Source organism: Amyelois transitella, chromosome 20 (genome assembly GCF_032362555.1).
Source record: "Amyelois transitella isolate CPQ chromosome 20, ilAmyTran1.1, whole genome shotgun sequence".
NCBI classification, from domain to species: Eukaryota; Metazoa; Arthropoda; class Insecta; order Lepidoptera; family Pyralidae; genus Amyelois; species Amyelois transitella.
The window spans coordinates 8,611,368-8,632,342 of NC_083523.1; the positions used below are offsets into that span (position 1 = coordinate 8,611,368).

The 20,975-nt window shown below is 34.3% G+C and overlaps 1 protein-coding gene across 1 annotated transcript in view; it reads right to left on the bottom strand.

Moving 5' to 3' along the window:
• The window catches only part of LOC106131698 (uncharacterized), a 113,418-nt gene that overhangs the window by 24,137 nt on the left and 68,306 nt on the right, over nucleotides 1-20,975 (bottom strand). Inside the window, exon 2 of the mRNA XM_013330871.2 lies at nucleotides 3,874-4,199. Within this exon, the coding sequence (XP_013186325.1) occupies nucleotides 3,874-4,199 (326 nt within the window). The remainder of the gene's footprint in view (nucleotides 1-3,873; nucleotides 4,200-20,975) is intronic.

A 20,975-nucleotide genomic window follows, 5' to 3' on the forward strand; every position in this document is an offset into this window, starting at 1 on the left:
TTAATTAAATTCAGAAAATAAAGTTTCAGTACATCATTAGATACCTAATCATTTTGGATAAAACATCGTTAAGTTTAAGACTACTACACTTGGGATTCTTCTTATCGATCGCGATCGATCGCGTCCACATCCCTTGCGGGGTAGACAGAGCCAACAGTTTCGGAAAAACTAACAGACCACGTTCAGCTGTTTAATAAAATAATCCAGATTCAAATAGTGACAGGTTGCTAGCCGATCGCCTTAAAAAAAGAATCCCAAGTTTATAAGACTATCCCTTAGTCACCTTTTACGACCTCCTACTTTTTTGTATTAGTGCCAGGAACCACACGGCATTACCTTTCAGTGAAGACGTAGTATTTTATGTAGTACCTTAAATCTTTTTGCATTGTAGTTGAACTTTATCGCTTGTATCGAACGTTTGTAAACGCCCTTATCCTTAGGATCAAGCCTCATCACATTTTCTCTTTAAAATTAGTCAGGAATAACCGCGAGATGGCAGTTCGCCAAGATTTCGAGGTGAAGTAAAATTAATGCACTTAAGATATTGCTAGTTGCAAGGATTCTATTATTTTGGTTCTTACATCACGCTAAAGATATTGCCACTGCAAGCTTCATCTTACTATTATAAATGCGAATAATAATAGTTCTTTATTTGCATATCTACACTTTGGTTAGTGCCGTGTGGTTCCCGGCACCAATGAAAAAAGAATAGGACCACTACTTCTCTTTCCCATAGATGTCGTAAAAGGCGACTAATATAAACTTGGGGTTCTTCTTTTAGGCGATGGGCTAGCAACCTGTCACTATTTGAATCTGAATTCTATCATTGAGCCAAACAGTTGAACGTGGCAATTTATGCTTTTGTTAACTGCTGGCTCTGTCTACCCTGCAAGGGATATAGACGTAATTATATGTAAGTAAAAGTTCTTTATAAAACTTCTAACAAAACTCAAAACACTAAACCATCTAAGCTACTCCAAAAAAATAAAAATGTAGATATACACACGCATCACAATTTACAATACTCATACAATTTTTATTTGTACGTAAACTGTGACTATAGGATATATTTAATTTGGCTTCAGTCAGCACTTCTTATTTTATTATACTATTAACAGTTTTGACGACGTGATTGGATGTAGGTAATATTTATTTCAGTAGCCACGGCGGGCGTCGTTAAAAATACAATTAACATTTTATGAAATGAGTTCCGGAAATGAGTTTATCCCTAATAAAAAATAACATTGTTACAACTTTAAATCCCTACTTAACAATAAAATAAATGTCGTTTTGTAAGATAGACATTTCTCAAAAAGGATATTTTGATAACTTCAATAAAAGTTTGAAAGATTGCGCCTGATAAAATTTAATAGCAATGAGATGAAGATTGGTTGCTTGCTCTGATTTTTTTAAAATTCTTCTCCGCGCGTTCCTTTCTACCGATACCTATGAATTAAGGATTTTTGAGGCAAGATTACCTATTCACAGACAACATTTGAACTTATTTATATACCACCGATTGTTCATTAAAATTCCCAATAAAAAACTCTCCTTCTCACAGTAAGCTCTTAATTTAAGTATTCATCAAAACTAACCTTCTGAATAACTGAATCTCAATTCTATCATTTGAACGTGGCGAATCAATTTTTTCGAGACTATTGACTGTAAGGAGTTAAGACATGTTTGTGGTGAGTATGTATCTACCTAGTACCTAAAAATACTAAAACAATACATACATAAGTCATGCCTCTTACCCGGAGGGTTCGACAGAGACTACATATTTCCACTTGCCACGATCCCTGCATACTTCTTTCGCTTCATCCACACTCATAACTCTCTTCATGCAAGCTCGGCGGTTTCGGGTACTCTTGACCTGACCTTTTGCCGTCGTCTCAAATTTTATTAATGTACGTTCGTCTAGGCCCTCCCATTCCACGAGTCCCATTTCGTAGTAACAGGAATTGAAAAGGGAATTCTTCAATGGTCTTATCATGTCGAGAGGATGAATAAAAATAGGTAATAAAAATAATAATAAATAAATTTACTAAAACAATACTTGCATTAAAATAATCCTCTTAATATACCTTATTGATACTAGATGTGCCCGCGACTTCGTCCACGTGGAAAAGTTATTTTGGGCATCATTGAAGCCCTCAAGGATGAATAATTTACCCAGTTTTTTTTCACATTTTCCATTATTTCTTCGCTCCTAATAGTTGCGTGATGTTATATAGCCTAAAGATTTCCCCTATAAGTGGTATATTCAAAACAAAAAGAAGTTTTCAATTCGAACCAGTAGTTCCTGAGATTAGTGCGTTTAAACAAACAAACAAACTCTTTAGCTTTATAATATTAGTAGATATAGATGGTATTTAAATTCGTCACTTTTACAATCTCATTATTAAACCATGAAGCAAGTAGCACATATAAGTTCTACCGATAAAAGAAAGATAAACATTAAACAGACAGACACTAAAACGCAATTTGTTTCAACTTGGACTAAAACCTTTGTTGTCAGTGAGTCATAATGGCCGATGACTTCGGTACTCATCACACGTTTACTTACCTCTGTTTTATAGCGGTTTCACACACACATACAGTAATAACGTCACTATATCTCACTGAGTTGACAAAGCCTATTGACAAGTGTCAAAGATGAGCTGAATGATTCAGAGACAATCCAATTTTTTATAAGTAGTAACTACTTAAATAAATATAAGTGTTTATTAAAAAAATGAGAAGACAAAATGAAATGAAAATTAATTATCAGATGTCACAAAACATTACTTTACCAATTTTTGTTTTCAGATTGAAAAGCCTTTCAATAGTTACTGTTTACCTTTATTTATTCTTTTTTTTTAAATTTATTTTCAAGAAAAAATACAAATACAACTTAGACTAAGGATTAACTTTGTACTCGTATAAGGGCACTAATTATTTCTTAAGAAATGGACTGTATGTTAAATTATAACTGTTACATCGCATTTTATACTAACAAAGTCGCCGTCAGTACATACTTACATAAATAAAACGTATCTATTTAATGAGAAATAAAATAAATCGCAAAAATGAGGCAACGATAATGCCAACCGCAAATCCAATCATTTAACGTCTAATTAACTCATTGTTAATTTATTCCAAGAAGCGTTAATTAATAATTTGTAAAAATCAGTTGAAGTACAGTTGACGCCAAAGGCTTGACACCACTAAGTAAGGTTTTGGGTTCGTGACAGTTGATGTAAGTACATTCAACAGCTGAGAAACCCCTGTATGATTTTGGGGTTTATTCCCGTGTGGCCCTCACAATTTGATCCGTTTTCTTTTAATCTTCTTTTTTATCTTTATGCCTTGCCGTTCTGGTGCCGTGTGGTTCCCGGCACCAATACAAAAAAGAATGGGACCACTCCATCTCTTTCCCATGGATGTCGTAAAAGGCGACTAAGGGATGGGCTTACAAACTAGGGATTCTTTTTTTGGGCGATGGGCTAGCAACTTGTTACTATTTGAATCTCAATTCTATCATTAAGCCAAATAGCTTAACGTGGCCTCTCAGTCTTTTCAAGACTGTTGGCTCTGTCTACCATGCAAGGGATATAGACGTGACCATATATGTATGTATGTATGTTTATTCTGATCGCCGTCCCTACCGAAATACTTCAGTGTGGCTGATCCACTCAGAAATATTTTGTATTCTGTTCTGTTCATCCGCATAATTGTTTCTCCATAGCTCAGCAATCCAGTCCACTAGCATCCCATCTGATTGACCCCAACCTTGTAAATCCCTGGCAATAGTTAGGCAGCTGTGTATCCTAATGGCATCTTATCCTGAATTGAGATAGTTACTAAAATAATTGACATTAAAACTGCTCTTACCACATCGGCATCAGTTACTCCATCAGCCACATCCGTCCCCCCCTTATCCCTCCAATGCTTCTCGCTGGACACCGAGAACGTGAACTTTCTATCCCTTCTTGGACTCAGGAGCACCCCAGCAGGAGTCCTAGGGCTCCCGTAGCCGAAGATCTCAAGGTTCGTGGTCGAGAATGGGTCGTTCCCGTTATCTGTTCGGGGACACACGAAGACATCATCTTCGAGGTCTGAGTCGAAGGTCAGGGTGAGGGGGGGCGAGGAAGCTGAACGGCGGTTTTGCGGCGGTGGGGAGTTATGGCGGTCCAGGTCCGATTCGGAGAAGGGGCGATCTGGAAGACAAAAGAAGATGGTGATTAACAGCAGAATTGTCTGAAGCCAACCCAACTGATATTATAAATGCAGAAAAATAAGATCGTGAGTAACTAAAAAATGACTATGAAATCTGATATTATAAATGCAGAAGTAGGTACCTAAGTGTGTTTGTTTGTTATCTATTTAAGGCATCTGCTGAACAAATATTCTTGAAATTTCGCGTACCTATATATGTGCACGGAAATTAACAGGAACATACAAATTTCCTAGAAAAATTATAATCTTAAGTAAGATTCCAAACGAGAGATGAATTCCCGATTTGATTTGCGAAAAACTGTATTATTTTGTAGCTGGCGCTAAATTCGCGCGGGCGAAGCTAATAAATATATAAATAGGTATATAATCTAAAAAAAAAAACACGCAATTTTGTCTCTTAACAAAAGTAAAAGCCTAACGCAATCCTTGACCCCCCTCCCACGCGTGACTGGGGCCATGTAGGCGAAACGACCAATAAACTCTGATTTACGGTCCAGATTCACTATCTGATTTTAATGACCGGGTCAGAAAACTACTTCGTACTGTTATACCTAAATTAATACAGAAATCTGAATATTTGGCTATTAAGATTTTTGTCGTCGGCGGTCCAAATGTTAAGGTGGCTAAGTGAAAAAACCTTATAGACGATACAAAAGTGGACTTATCACTATAATTGCAATCTCTTCATCTATGTCCACTCTTGACTGTATTATTACAAAGTTTGATTATGATGCTCCATTGTTTTCTACATACAGACATATCACGTCCATGTCACTTGCGGGGAAGACAGAGCCAACAGACTTGAAAAGCCACGTTCAGCTGCCTCAATATAAGTATGCCTCAATAATGGAATTGAGATTCATAAAGTGACAGGTTGCTAGCCCATCGCCTAAAAAAGAATCCCAAGTTTGTAAGCCTATCCCTTAGTCGCCTTTTACGACATCCATGGGAAAGAGACGGAGTGGTCCTATTCTTTTTTTGTATTGGTGCCGGGTACCACACAGCACAAATCAATACTAGTAGCAACCGAATTAGCAATTAACATTGAAATAACCTCGACTCATTCCAAGAAATGTGTACAAAACCTTTGCATCTGCTACGGAAGGCAAATAAGGCCCTATTGTGCCTTGACAAATATGTTCAAAACAAAAACGACCATAGTGGCTGACAGAACAAAGAAAAGCAATTTGTTATCAAGGGAATCGATGGAGGTACCAGGCAAGCAGAGGAATCGAGGAGTTACAAAATATCAAAAGACTCATTCGGGCAGCATTTACACCGCAGTACATTATAGAACGTCGGTGAGCAAATTCAAATTAAAAATTTTTATTTGATTATTATAGGATACTTCATATCGCTTAATAATTGTCAAATCTTTTGGTTTCACAACATTGGTTGACGTCAAATAAATTAATTAAATCTAAGTTTACTGCCGCTCCCAAGGCGTCAGTGCAGAAGCGGTAACAAACTGCTCTGCACTACACACAATCGGTATGTATACACCATAAAAGGCATAAGTTTAACCCTCACGTGCCGTGTGGTTCCCGGTACCAATGTAAAAAGTATGTTTTGTATTAAAAAGGTTAAAAACAAAATAAATATATTTCCGCGGAGCACCTTCTTTCCCGGAGGGGTAGGCAGAGAGAGACTAAATCTTGCCAATTGCTACGCATATTGTACAACCATTCATCCACATTCATAACTCTCTTCTTGCAAGCGCGTCGGTTTCGGGTACTCCTGACCTGACCATTTGCTATGACGTTTATACATTTTTTTTTATTGCAAGGATAGTAGAGTTCTGTGTAAATGAGGCTACAGAAAAACACAAATTAATAAAATCTTGCGCCGCCCGCGTCCGAGCGAAACCCGTTCCGCGACACACGTGCAGCGACCGTGCGAGCGGGACGACGATACAGCTGGCTCGCTCTAAAGTGCATTGTGAGGATAGTATGGACAAGACATTATTACTCTTTATTAATTTAAAAAAAAACATTAGTGTCCCGTTAATAAAAATGATTAAATTACAGTATTTAAAAAAAGAACAACTATTCATACAATCACGTCTTTATCCCTTACAGGGTAGGCAAAGCCACATAGGGTAATACAGCTGAACTTAAGGGATAAATAATTAATTCATATATATGTTAAAGATAATAAATATCATTATTTAAATTTTATTCAAGTTTATTTTAATTATCAAATATTTACATACATATATACATATGGTCACATCTATATCCCTTGTGGGGTAGACAGAGTAAAAAATCTTGAAAATATCAGTCTTTTCAAGATTTTTTACTCTGCCACGCTCAGCTATTAGGCTTAATGATAGAATTGAGATTCAAATAGTGACAGGTTGCTAGCCCATCGCCTAAAAAAAGAATCCCAAGTTTATAAGCCTATCCCTTACTCGCCTTTTACGACATCCGTAGGAGCGAGATGGTATGGTCCTAGTCTTTTTTTATTAGTACCTGGAACCACACGGCATCAAATATTTTATACACAAATATTGTAAGGTAATGTCGATGTAGTATACTTAATCGTTATATCCACATTATTCTTTAGTTATATAGATCTAAGACATCGATGCTCCTACGACGCAGGCCGGCCGCGTAACACAGGTGTCCAGTCCACTCTCACACAGGTTCTGAAACCGTTTGTTTATTTAAACGTATTCTGCGATTTGTGGTCCACCTCCCTGGAAGGCTTTGAACCGTCAAATTTGTAACACAGTTGTCAGTTCATTTTTATATATATATATATATATGTAGGAATGAAAGTAAAACAGTGCGGAATTATAACGTAAATCTTCTTATTTTATTGGACTTCTTAAAACACAACTTATAACAGTCTTACATCGTACCACAGACTTTCTATTCTATCTCTTAATGTTACCAACGTAAAAATAAGTAAGAGGTCAACTAACAAAAAGGAATTAAATAAAAACAAAAAACAAAACTTCTCCCACATATATTTCAGTTTTGTGCCGTGGGAACCACACGGGCACCAGTACAAAAAAGAATAGGATCACTCCATCTCCTTCCCATGGTTGTCGTTGCGACTAAGGGATAGGGATAGGCTAGCAACCTGTCACTATTTGAATCTCAATTCTATCATTGAGCCAAATAGCTATTTGGCTTGAAAAGACTGATAGGCCATGCTCAGCTGAGCATGGCCTATCAGTCTTTTCAAGAGTGTTGACTCTGTCTACCCCACAAGGGATATAGACGTCATCATATGTATGTATGTATGTAAATATTTGACAACAACATCCATGCGAAATAGATGTAGAGGTCCTATGTATGTATGAGTAATTACCTTTAACGAAATATCTATTGCAGTATTTCTAAAATCGACTTACATCTTTCAGGTTCAATTAATTACTAAACCTATGGACACTATAAAACATATAGCGCTGACAAGGTAATAAATATTATAAATTGTATAACTTATACACCATTAATTGTTCACTATTCCTAATCAGGAATATATAAATCATTATGATAAACGAAGAGAGATGCTGAACGTGGCCTATCAGTCCGCTCAGGACTGTTGGCTCTGTCTACCCCGCAAGGGATATAGACGTGATTATATGTATGTATGTATGTATGATAAACGAACGTGTCTCAAATTGGTATTGGTGTTATACAAATTATGTTACCTTTTGTATAAATCAGGTTACATTTTTATGGTGTGATATTTCAATATATATATTATAACTAGTAGTGCCCGCGACTTCGTCCGCGTGGAATAGTTATTTTGGGCATCATTGAAGCCCTCAAGGATGAATAATTTTCCCCGTTTTTTTTACATTTTCCATTATTTCTTCGCTCCTAAAAGTTGCAGCGTGATGTTATATAGCCTAAAGCCTTCTTCGATAAATGGTCTATTCAACACAAGAAATTTTTAATTCGAAGCAGTGGTTCTTGAGATTAGCGCGTTCAAACAAACAAACAAACTCTTGAGCTTTATAATATTAGTATAGATTAGTATAGTTATTCGTGTTATGTCTTCTCTATGTCAGACGACTGACGCCATCGGTCAAGCAGTTACAGGAGATGTTGAACTGAACGAACGAAGCTTTGTGGAAACGTAAGAAAGTTAAGATAAGTAGGTGATAAGTAGAAATAAAGCACCACTTTCTGAAAAATAAGGAGGAAATGACAAAATGCGATATTCTGATAACGATATTTCATCTTTAAGGACCAAAATTACCAAAAATCTAAAACCACATTTATTTGGATCGCTTAATGACTTCCAATTCCTTAACAATCCTGATTCGCTAACACGTTGATCGAAACCTCAATCTATTCTACTTTCTCTATACTTCAATACAACCCTATCATTAATCCCATGCTCCAATGTAAACACGACCTGTTTAACCCACATAAAATGCGTTCCGTATCTTCAAATCACTATTTACTACAACCTGATTTCATCACTCGCCTTACGGTACATTGATTTGCTAATTCGTGCGTAATTCTAGTACTAAATGACGTGTAACTGAGTTTCTAGAAACGAGTAATGTCAGGTTTGTGTAAGCTGACTTGTGGGGAATTCGATTATTGCGATTTGCGACTAAATTAAAAAGAAACGTATTCGAGTTTGCTTTCGAGCTAATCTCGAGTAATGACTTAATTAGTACAAACGCAGGGATAACAAGTCAAGTGCGTGTCTTCAAATAAGCGAAAATACGAAAAAAGATATAAATCTAATGCATTAAAATGTGACTTATAATTGAATGAGATTACAAATAAATTAAGGAGCACAAGTTTTCTTTGCTAACTGACTATTAAAAGTGAGATAAGAAAAAATATCAATTAAGTCGATTAATATCGACTATATTTTCGATCATCGATCATCACCGACCATGTAATCCATCCATCTCAGTTTGGTCTAAAGGTTCGACTGGCAGAGAATGCCTTATAGCATTAAGTCCACCTGTTGTACATTTTACGTGCATAAAGTTTAAATAAATAATAACGAAAGTAAAACTTGATCACATCGTTAACTAGTAAGCCAGTCTTCACCTATTATTTTTAGATCTATATATATTCTACTACAACTTATTTAAAAAAATATTCACTTATAAATCTATTATTTCACAATCTTATATCTTAATAGCAGTCTTAGTTGGTAGCGAAACTTAATGGTCGATAAAACAAAACCTCTGAAACTCAGCTACTTTGTTTAAGTAAACATGAGGTGGATGAAGCACATCAAACACTTTGAGCAATAAAACGGTCAGTTTATGGCGATCATAAATCAAGTATCGACGATTTCGATCATCAAACGACAAAGTCGATTCAGCGGAACCGTTCCTTAAGCGTCAAACGGACGATTGAAATGCAGTTTGAAATTTTAAGACTTTTGCTTTGAAAGTAATGATTATCTGTAATGACGTTTAGGTTTACGTTATTACTTTTATAAGTAAGTAAAGTGAGTTTTATGTATGTTATCATGACTTAATTGAAATTTAGCATACAGTTGGTATGATTCAGGACAATGTTGTAAAATTAAAGGTCAGTTAATGTTTTGATAGAAATGCTTAGCGTCAGAATGTGCTTGCTAGTGAAATGCACAATATTTATTAGTAAGTAATTTAATTTTAATAAATTGTGATTTTATTATGTGAGAATATTTTTTAAACATCCACAAGGCAATGACAATGTATGATGTAAAATTTAATTTTTTTTATCTTTTCCTTGTTCTTTCTCGCAACAATCGTCATGAAGTTTTTCACACGCGTAGTCTAGAATATTAAGAAAAACATATGGTAATTTTCCTAAAAAAAACAACAATTTTTATGCGATGACAATTTAATTTACGCGTATTAAAGCGGGCAAAACCGCGCGTAAGTCTAGTCGCAATATACATACATGCAACTAAATAATTAATATTTGAAGTGTTCTGCACAGGTGTTATGCATATAAGGTTATAAACCATATTTGTACCACGTTAAGCTATGTTGATGATATATTGGTCATTGTCTCATGATATTACTCTTTTTAATTACGTAGCAAGAGTGTATTGTCATTGAATTACATAATATTGTGTAATAGTAAATTTTTTTTATAAGGTCAATCAAGGGAAAATGATAAAACGTAAAAGGAATGAGGGGATCCGTAGATGAACTAAAGTAACCGAAATAGCATAGTTTGGTCCAAAGGTTCGACTGGCAGAGATTGCCTTGTGGCATTAATTCCACCCGTTTTACATTTTACGTACATATGTAAATGCAATGCACTCCGAAATGGGAAGGCCTACGAACGTACCTTGATCAAATTAAGGACGTCCTGGCAAAGGGTCAGGTCAAGTGAGTGTGGATGAAGCGAAGGAAGTGTGCAGAGATCGTGGCAAGTGGAAAGATGTAGTCTCTGCCTACCCCTCCGGGGAAAAAGGCGTGATATTCATACATAAATGTACGTAGAAAGTGAACCCCGGGCTCCGAAGACGTGACAATAAACATTTTTTTTAAGTTTGACCGTTCCCAACAGGTGTAGATACTATGGACCATTACATTCATCAACATAATCCTAAGAAATCGATTAATCATTCGATTTTTGTGCACAGTCACTGAACTGATATCTCGATTAAAGGATTTTAATCGTTATTGTGACAAATTATTCGAGTGATGAAAGGCGGTCGATAACTTGTTTTATGGGAATAGTTAAATCTGTTGAGTGAATTGGAATGGACATCACTATAGAAAATATTATGTTAAAAAAAGGAACACGTTTCTTAAAAATCGTTGGTCATTTAATCTCAAGTTATTCTTATTAGTTGTTACTCGCGAGTTCGTTCTAAAAAAAAACAAAATTGGTTTTACCCTTAAGAATAAACCCTCTTCTAGTTCCGAAGATAACATACATACATACATATGGTCACGTCTATATCCCTTGCGGGGTAGACAGAGCCAACAGTCTTGAAAAGACTGAAAGGCCATGTTCAGCTATTTGGCTTAATGATAGAATTGAGATTCAAATATTGACAGGTTGCTAGCCCATCGTCTAAAAAAAAATTCCAAGTTTGTAAGCCTATTCCTTAGTCGCCTTTTACGACATCCATGGGAAAGAGATGGAGTGGTCCTATAACTAGAAGCCGCCTGTGACTTCGTCCGCGTGGAATAATTTCCGCGGGGACACCGAGATAAAAGTAGCCTATATGTTATTCTGGGTCTTCAGTTACCTACATACAAAATTTCATTGTAATTGGTTCAGTAGTTTTTGCGTTAAAGAGTAACAAACATCATACTCACTAACTTTCGCATTTATAATATTAAGTAGTAGGATAATATTTTACATCAAAACTCTCACACATAAAGCCCGGGGCTATGTTAGGATATGAAACAATAGAAATAAAAACATCAAAAGAAATGATTGCTCACCAAAAAGTCATTAAATGAAGCATCGATGTTACCATTTCAATGATATGTAGTTTGATCGCGTTTAATCACGCGTTGCCTATAATTTCGTATAAAATGTAATAATAGCAGTGACGTCGAAAAACATCACATTTTAGTTTTTTTCAAAATGAATGTTACGACTTTCACAATAAAGGCTACGGAACTATTTTAGACGTGCCTAGTGCAACAATTAACTTTAATAACAGGTAATGATTTAAAAGGCTTACGGCTGGTCTATGCCTCTGGTCATTTGAGGTCCATTTTTCTGATTGACGCTAATCAATTAAATGTATTTAGAATTGTTCAAAATTGTCTGTGATTTATTAAATGTGTATGATATGCACTATTATTACACATAAAAAAAAATGTTTTATTTCGATGAGATAAGAAATTAAAGATGGCGTAAATGAAAGGTTGTCAGGTCTGTATAATTTAGTTCTTTCAAATCTCAGGTATCAGGTGATCTGAAGGGTATCACCCGAAACTTTGCCCGCGTGAAATAAAACATTCCGTTAATTTCCGTATCTGTGGGAATTTCGCTTATAAACATGGGATTCTTTTTTTAGGCGACTGGCTAGGTAACATGTCACTATTTCTCTTTTGATTCTCAATTCTGTCGTTAAGCCAAAGAGCTGCACGTGGCCTATCAGTCTTTTCAAGACTGTTGGCTCTGTCCACCCCGCAAGGGATATAGACGTGATTGATATGTATTTATGTGATATTGATATATTAATGGTAACATAATCTTGCAAAAGTAAGCTCACTGACTGACATATACACGTCACTATATAAATCGTTTATTCTGTGAACGCTTCCAGACGTCGTTGTATTGTATGCAAATGCACTGAAACCTCAAACTTATTAATTATTGTGCCTGCATACTGCCATGAATAATAAATAGTTTTCTAGATGCAGCGGGCGTAGCAGACGAGCGGATATTTGTCGCGACTTTTCAGAAAGACGCGCTGCGATTTTTCATTTTTTTTTTCTGGTGAAATAGCAAACCCTGTTTGAAAAATAAATTATTAAAAAAGATGTCATAGGTATGTAAACACATATCTACATATTCAATACCAGATATTCTGCGATAATTACTTTTTAACTTACAACCCATGTCTTTACTCGGATACATTGTACGATAGTTAAATAAAAACCCAAATTTTCCTTAAAATATTGCTGGGAGTGTTATAATTTTTAGTAGGAATTATTTAATAAAAAGTTTTGTATGTGTTTCGTGTTTTAGTTGTTGATAGATGATACTGTTAGCTCCCCTTTACACATACCCATTTTATAATTTCTACATACATACATATAATCACGTTTAAATACACATATATAGATAGAGCCAACAGTCTTATAAAGACTGATAGGCCACGTTCAGCTGTTTGGCTTAATGATAGAATAGAGATTCAAAAAGTGACAGTTTGCTAGTCTGTCGCCCAAAAGTAGAATCCCAAGTTTATAAACCTGTCTCTTAGTCGCCTTTTACGACATCCATGGAAATGAGGTGGAGTGGTCCTATTCTTTTTTTCTAACCGTGCCTGGAACCACACGGCACCATATATTATTTCTGTGCAATACCTAAAGATATTACAAACAAACAAACCTATCCCACTAATATTTAATTCATAGGTTAGGAAAATATTAAGCGTATTTTAAATAGAAACACATAAAAATTCAACAGTTTCAACGACTAATCGACAAATTTTTTTTATTAAAAAGTCGCTCGTTTATCAATTTTTTTTACATCGTAACAACTAAACGTCGCTACCGAACTACGCACTCTTTCAAATGTTAATATTCTCAAACCATTGTCTAAGATGTCGAGTTTCCATCTCTTAACTTTTTAACTTAATGATAAATTGTCCCTTTGTCATCTCGGCCTTAATTGTGGACAGTTAAAACTGTTGAGTTGTTTGTTGTTTTTTTTTTTAATTTACTCTTTAAGGAAATTAACATGTCAACTGATATAATGGATTGACGGAGTAAAAGATTGTGATTGACCATGTTCAAAAATGATTATAACAACTCAAGTACCCTTCTACATATACTATGTAGGTATATACAAACACTGACATACAAAAGCTGAACGTGGCCTTTCAGTCTTTTCAAGACTGTCGGGTCTGTCTATCCCGCAAGTGATATAGACGTGACTACCTATATATATAATATTTACTGACGCCTATGATTTTAACTTTGGACAGACGTCATAAAAAGGGTTTACTATTTTACGTATGTTATTCATTTAAAATTAGTTGCGTATACGATTTGTGTTAGATATGGCAGATAAAAGATCTATGACCAAATATAAGTGCATAAAAATTTTACGCCCTTCTAATTTCAAACCTGTCAAAGTAAAAAAATAAATTTAAAAAAACTCAAGATCTATACAAAAGATACTGGCACAGTGAGAATTAAAAAAAAGGGGCAATAAAAATAACATAAAAGTCCCGAAACATGCCCGTATCTCAGAATTTATTTGCGGCCAAATACAGAGAGTCAAAATATTTCTTTCCTAAAACTTTATTGGTGCGTTTCGATTCGACCCGTATGGCAACACAGGTAGCTGCGGTTTTGATTTTGAATTGAATTTGGAATTTTGGAGTTCACAGTTCCAGTTCTTCAAATCCTTTGTAAGTGTATGATGGTTCTGTTATAAGGTTTTAGTTCCACTGCGGTTATGTAATATTTGTTACTATTTATCTTTTTCGTAAATTAATCCGAGTTTGCTCTTACTATGAAAGAAAATATGTATATACCTACGTAAAATTAAATCACGTCTATATTTCTTGCGGGAAGACAGAGCCAACAGTATTGGAAAGACTAATAGAAATGAGATATGATTGACTGAATAGAATTAAGATTCAAATAGTAATAGGTTGCAAGATCATTTCATCAGTTTGTAAGCCTATCCCTTAGTCGCCTATTACAACTATCATGTGAAAAAGACGGAGGGTTATAATTACTTTTTATATTGGTGCCGTGAACCATATGACACTAAATATTGTGATTTATATAACGATCAAATAAATTAATTTATTTAAGAAAGACGTAACCTAAATATATACTGACAAAAACAGTTCATTTATAATAATCGAAACCGATTTTATCGATACTAGTGTTGGGAGCCGCGTCGCAATGTTTGTAAGCGCTATCAGATTTTACGCTGTGATTTGTTACGCGTAGTCCAAGCGTGGGTGTATGTAGCTACTGTTTGGATTTAGAGGTACAGTGGGCTACATAGAAAGGTCCACTAGTTTTATAACATAGACGTATCAAAAGTAGGTTTCTACCTACGCAGCGTATCTGTTTTGTGACAGATGTGATGTGACGAAGGGAAAAATTAAAAAAACATCATCCGAGTTAGTTTTGCCTTCTTTTTTTGTTTTCTTATTAGAATAGAATAGGTTTATTTTCAAAATTGGAATATATTATTTATTTTCAATATTGGAACTAAACCTAAATTACACGGCACAATACAATGACAATGGTATCATTGTATAAGGACTAGTTCTACGTAGTAAAATTATGAATGAATATGTCTACATAAGATACCTTGATCATATTAAGGACGTCCTGGTAAAAGGTCAGGTCAAGAGTACACGAAACCGCCGTTGCATGAAGAGAGTTATGAATGTGGATGAAGCGAAAGAAGTATGCAGAGATCGTGGCAAGTGTACTGATGTAGTCTTTGCCTACTCCTCCGGGAAAAAGGTGTGATTTTATGTATGTAGGTACTTTATTTTGTTATATCATACGCAGTTGTTAAGAAAGCTAAAAGAGAATACAACATTTTGTACCACACGACATCAACACGACAAGATTTATTTATCTATTCTTCTTAAAAAAATAAAACATAAGATAGGCTAATTAACTTGGGATTCTTCTTGTCCGCGATGGGCTAGCAACCTGTCACTTTTTGAATCTCAATTCCATTATAAAACCATAAGCTGAACGTGGCTTTTCGGTCTTTTCGAGACTGTTGGCTACCCCGCAAATGATATAGTCGTGGTAATATGTATGTATGGTTGTAAAGAAAAAACCAGTACCAACAAAAATTTAAAAAAACACCTTCATTCCTCTTTATCGATAATTACTAGAAATTTTATTGGTCCTTTACTATTCTGCTACAAATCTTTATGTCAATATTTAATGATAATCACTGATTTAGTTTTGTTAAGAAAAAAATTGTAGATAAAAGAAAAAAAAAACATATTAGATATAATTCACAAAAATCGTAAAACCATCGACATATCGTAAGGGCCATCTCAAAAGGCCAGTGACCCAAAAAGGCTTCAGAACAAAAAAAAATAAAAAAAAGGAAAAAAAAACGATATTTTATTTTCGAGATACAAGTACTATCGTGGCATAAATTAAAGGGTTTATTATTTTCTCTTTTTATCGTACCACGTGTTTCGATGTGCTTACGGAGACTCAAATACGGTCTGCAAAAATGTTTTAATAATTAAAATACTTAAATATATATTTTTTGTCTTCTTCTAATAATTTGGTGGACTTTATGAATAGGAATCGAATGAAATAATTATGAAATGAAATAGGAATTGAAACATTTTAATACAATATTAAATTAAATTGTAGCATATGAGAAAGGAAGGAAAATTTTACCAGTTTACTTTTATTTTATAAGAACCTTACGGCTTTTATAAACAATATTACAATATTATGAAAATGGTGATATTGAGTAGTTTATTAAAAAACACAAAATAAATAAAAAAAAAATTATTTTACCTAAATCTGTTTTGCTAACCCTACTTTAGTTATTACCGTTGAGTTACGTATAAACTGGCTTACTACTGGGTTTACGCGGTGTATTTGTGTGTGTGTATTTCTTTGTGTGTGTGTATGTGTGTGTGTGACAACGTCAACGCACAAAACTGGATTCGCCCCGATACCTGGGCGAGTCTTGGTAGAAAAGTAATTTGCTGTGAGCTAATTAATACTGCGCCCGTGGAAATATACGTTTGAGTATAGATAAAAGAAGTGAGTGCCGTGTGGTTCCCGGCACCAATATAAAAAAGAATAGGACCACTCTATCTTTTTCTCATGGCTTTCGATAAAGGCTTATAAACTTGGGATTCTTCTTTTAGGCGATGTGCTAGCTGTCACTTTTTGAATTTCAATTCCACGATAAAGCCAGCTGAACGTGACCATTCAGTCTTTTCAAGACTGTTGCCTCTGTCTTCCCCGCAAGGGATACAGACGTGACTATATGTATATGTGTATGTTTATTTTAAGACTACTGTTTTTTAAATGTAATGCAACATTTTTTTTATGATTTCTTATACAAACCACGAATATTCTTTATAGAACTAAAACTAGACACAAAAAGGTGTACAATTTGGTAACAATCATGCACAAACAACCAACAAAATGGTACAGTAATGAGCGAGATAATAATATCTCGGATTATATCGCTGCGTTATTATTTTTGTATCACTATACTTGCACTATAAAAAATGTTTTTTTACATGTCCACAATCTAATGTGAACCTTAACCGAAATATATTAGGTTCACTTTGAAATTACAGCGCGAAATGTTTATTTAGTTCTTAAGTTTGTCAGCGAGACGAAAATAGACTCTTGTTGAAACGAACATGATTCTTATAGTTGAGATATTAAGGTTTATAATTCTACGTGTAAAGAAAATACGATTATAATTTTAAGGTTGCAGTCTTTTGTTTTTGCTAACGGTACACATTGCCACATGAAAATTACGCGTCGTGATAGATATGGATGGACATTTTGTTTTGTCTTTTATTTCTGTGCATACGAATTTTGAGCAACATAATAGATTAATAACTTTACATTATATAACGTGACGGCCTCTGTGGCGCAGCGGTAGTACGCTTGTCTGTGACACCGGAGGTCCCGGGTTCGAATCTCGGCCAGGGCATGATGAGGAAAGAACTTTTTCTGGTTGGCCTGGGTCTTGGATGTTTATCTATATAAGTATTTATTATTATTATTATTATAAAATATAGTATCGTTGAGTTAGTAACTTACTTCGAGGCTAACTCAATCAGTGTAATTTGTCCCGTATATATTTAACGTCCAGTTATCTCAGGGGTTGACATTTAGAAATATAAATTTTGTGTAAAATAACAGATATCTCGGTCGTCACGAATCATGTAACAATGGTAAAATAAAGATACTCGTACATTACAGATGCTTTTAATACTAATCTTATATATCAAATTCTCATGTCACAATGTTCGTTCCCGTACCTACTCCTCTGAAACGGCTTGACCGATTCTCATGAAATTTTGTGAGCATATTGAGTAGGTCTGTGAATCGGCCATCATCTATTTTTCATACCCACAAAATGCAAAACAACGTTTGCCGGAACAGTAGGTAGGTAGTATAAAACGTATTTACATCCCAAAACTGTTGATTTGTTATTTGCTAGGTAGATTTCCTTGGGTAGTTTAAGGTATTCCAGTAGGGAAGTACTTATGTATATCACCCGAATTTTTCACGAGAAGAAAAATGGACGGAGCCGCGTGCATATTAAGTATAGTTTTAACTAAATTTGCGTCAGATAACTACGACATTATTAAGTATATCTTCAATATATATAAACAAAAGTTAATGCATATGTCAGTCAGAACGTTATCAATGCACAAGTGAACACTTTCTCATCTCATCATATCAAATAACACAAAATATTATAATGACAATACAAAATATTAAAATAATTAATAATAAATTATGTTTTTATAAGTTCAAAATATTATGTTATAAATTATCTTAAGGTGCCGCCTACAGTTTAATTTGTAAACTGGATATATATAATTTGAACTAATAATAATTACGACTGGTTTTATCAGTTAAGAAACTATTAAGATTTGCATTATAAATTTATTCAATATTATTGAATAAATTATTTGCAAACAGGTGCAAAAGACTTTTAGTTAAGACGATCAGAGTATGTTTTATCTGTTAAAAGCACGGGCTGTAAATATTATTTATGAACTGTTAATTTGTTTTAGCTATCAATAGGTACTTGTTATCTACAAAAGAAATATATATTTATTAATTTTGAAATTGAGTTTTGTTAGAATTTATTAATTATGAAAAAAACTATTCGTAAGATTTTTTGAACTAAATAAATTTTTACTATCAAGCATTTAGGTACTTAACTATCACATATAGGTAAGTACATCTTAATAAGATACTAGGTATTCTTTTTCTTACGGCGAGGGAAAACAACATGACGAAACCTGCACATTCAGGCAACTGGACGTGTAACCATGATCGATCCAATACGGGTTAGGTTTACCTGCAAAGGTTGCGGAGGTCAGACGGGAGTCGCTTCGTGTAAAAACCTGACTCATCCAATCCAGGTTTCATGGTCAAAGGCATATTCCGAGCTCCTCTCCAGAGAGGTGAGGAATGCAACCGGGACTAAAGCTAGAGACATATCACGTCTATATCCCTTGAGGAGTAGACAGAGCCTACTGTCTTCAAGAGTCTTTCAAGTCTCTTTCAGTCTTTCAAGAGTGATAGGCCACGTTCAGCTCATAGGCTTAATGATAGAATTGAGATTAAAATAGTGACAGGTTCCTGGTTGAGAGGTGAGGTTGCAACCAGGACAATGCCAGGAGGAGAAATGAAGATACTATTATTTTTCATTAATAAACAATACCACGTACCAATGAATTCATTTATGCGTATAATTCCAATTTATCAGAATGTCACTAACACGACAAATCCAAAATAATACGATATTCCACAAAGGAATCATTAGGGTGACATAATACTTTTTTTTATCCCCACATAATAGGCGGTAATGCTATGTTGATTACTTTTACACCGCGATGAACAAGGGGTAAGTATGTAGACATAGGATTGAAATAATCGGTATGTATGTAACTTATTTTCTATCAGTAAATTTCTGTAAGTTTTAATTTAATTCCTACATAAAAAAAAAACGTTTTGTCTAAAAATTGCTATTTTTCACTTTCATCTTAAATATAAAAATAAATAGGAAAATTTTAGAAATTTTTAATAAGTACTAGATAATTTTAATATATAAAACGTCCGAATCAATAAACAAACTTCTGACTTTATTTTAATTTATAAGAAAATTAAAGATACTCAAAATTCAGCTCAGGTGAGAAATTTGAAACCCCTTTTTATATAGGTAATTTTTTGAAATTTCACTGAAATATTCTATGTGGCTCAACTTGTCATAAAAAATCCAAAAATATACAAAACCTTTATTTTGAATAATTTCAGATGGTATACAAATAAAGTCACAGACAGATATATGAATTTGTTACCATATCTTTATATTTTCATAAGGAACAGTCTTACTAAAACCAGTCTCACCCAATGACCTAATCTGAAGATCAAAATGTATTTAAAAAGTCGCAAAAAACCAGACGGTTAAGCTCGGTTTAGTTCAACCTAAAAATAAAATAACATTAATTGGTCAACTTAGACTAAAATATAGCTAAAAGCAACAAAATAAACCAAAAAGGCACAGCTTGTGGAACAAAACGAAATAAAAAATACAAAGATCCGTCACGAACATAGGCGAGGGAGAGCGGGAGAAAAAAAAATACAAGTTCAACGTTTATTTTCGTTGCGTCTCTTTCACGCCGAACCTGTTTTTGTATTTACCTCTCTTTCTTGCGGACCGAACGCTGGACACCTGTGCTTTAGTTTCCCCTGAGTACCAACGACCTCTTGCGCATCGCGAGTTAAAACGTCACAACTCGGTTATTACCTTTTTTAAATTGTGTACCTTCCTCCCCGTCGTAACGGTTTATTTTTGAATGAAAGTTATGTAATTATAGATGTGTTATTTTTCGAAGTAAAGCAATGATTGTCGTATACCGATTTGATTCGTAGCGAGCTCGAAAGCTAAGTTTTTTTTTTCTATTTTTTTTTTGTTTAATGCGTAAACTAATGTATTGTAATAATAATATTGGAACACCTGTTCAGTACTAATCCTATTGTTGAAATCTTTGAAAGTAAGGTAAATTGGGGGCTGATGTATTTTTTTTGTATCATTACATTACGCTTTTTGGACTAAATTATATTGACAGATGGCAGACTGCTGGGATTTTTTGCTTATTTTTTTATTAAGTGTTAAAATGACATCTTCTCATTTTTTTTACTGTTTCTTGTGTTGAAATTTGTGTGTAGGTACCTAATTTATATAAATTTCAAAATAAGGAAGTCACATCGAAAATTTCGAAAAAAAAAAATTAAAGACGAAATTAATTTCAACAAGGAGTTAAGGGCACCATCGTAAGTCAAAGTCACAAAATAAAAACTTCTTCTTCTTACTCGCTGACTGATATGCCTTGCTAATGCGTCTCAC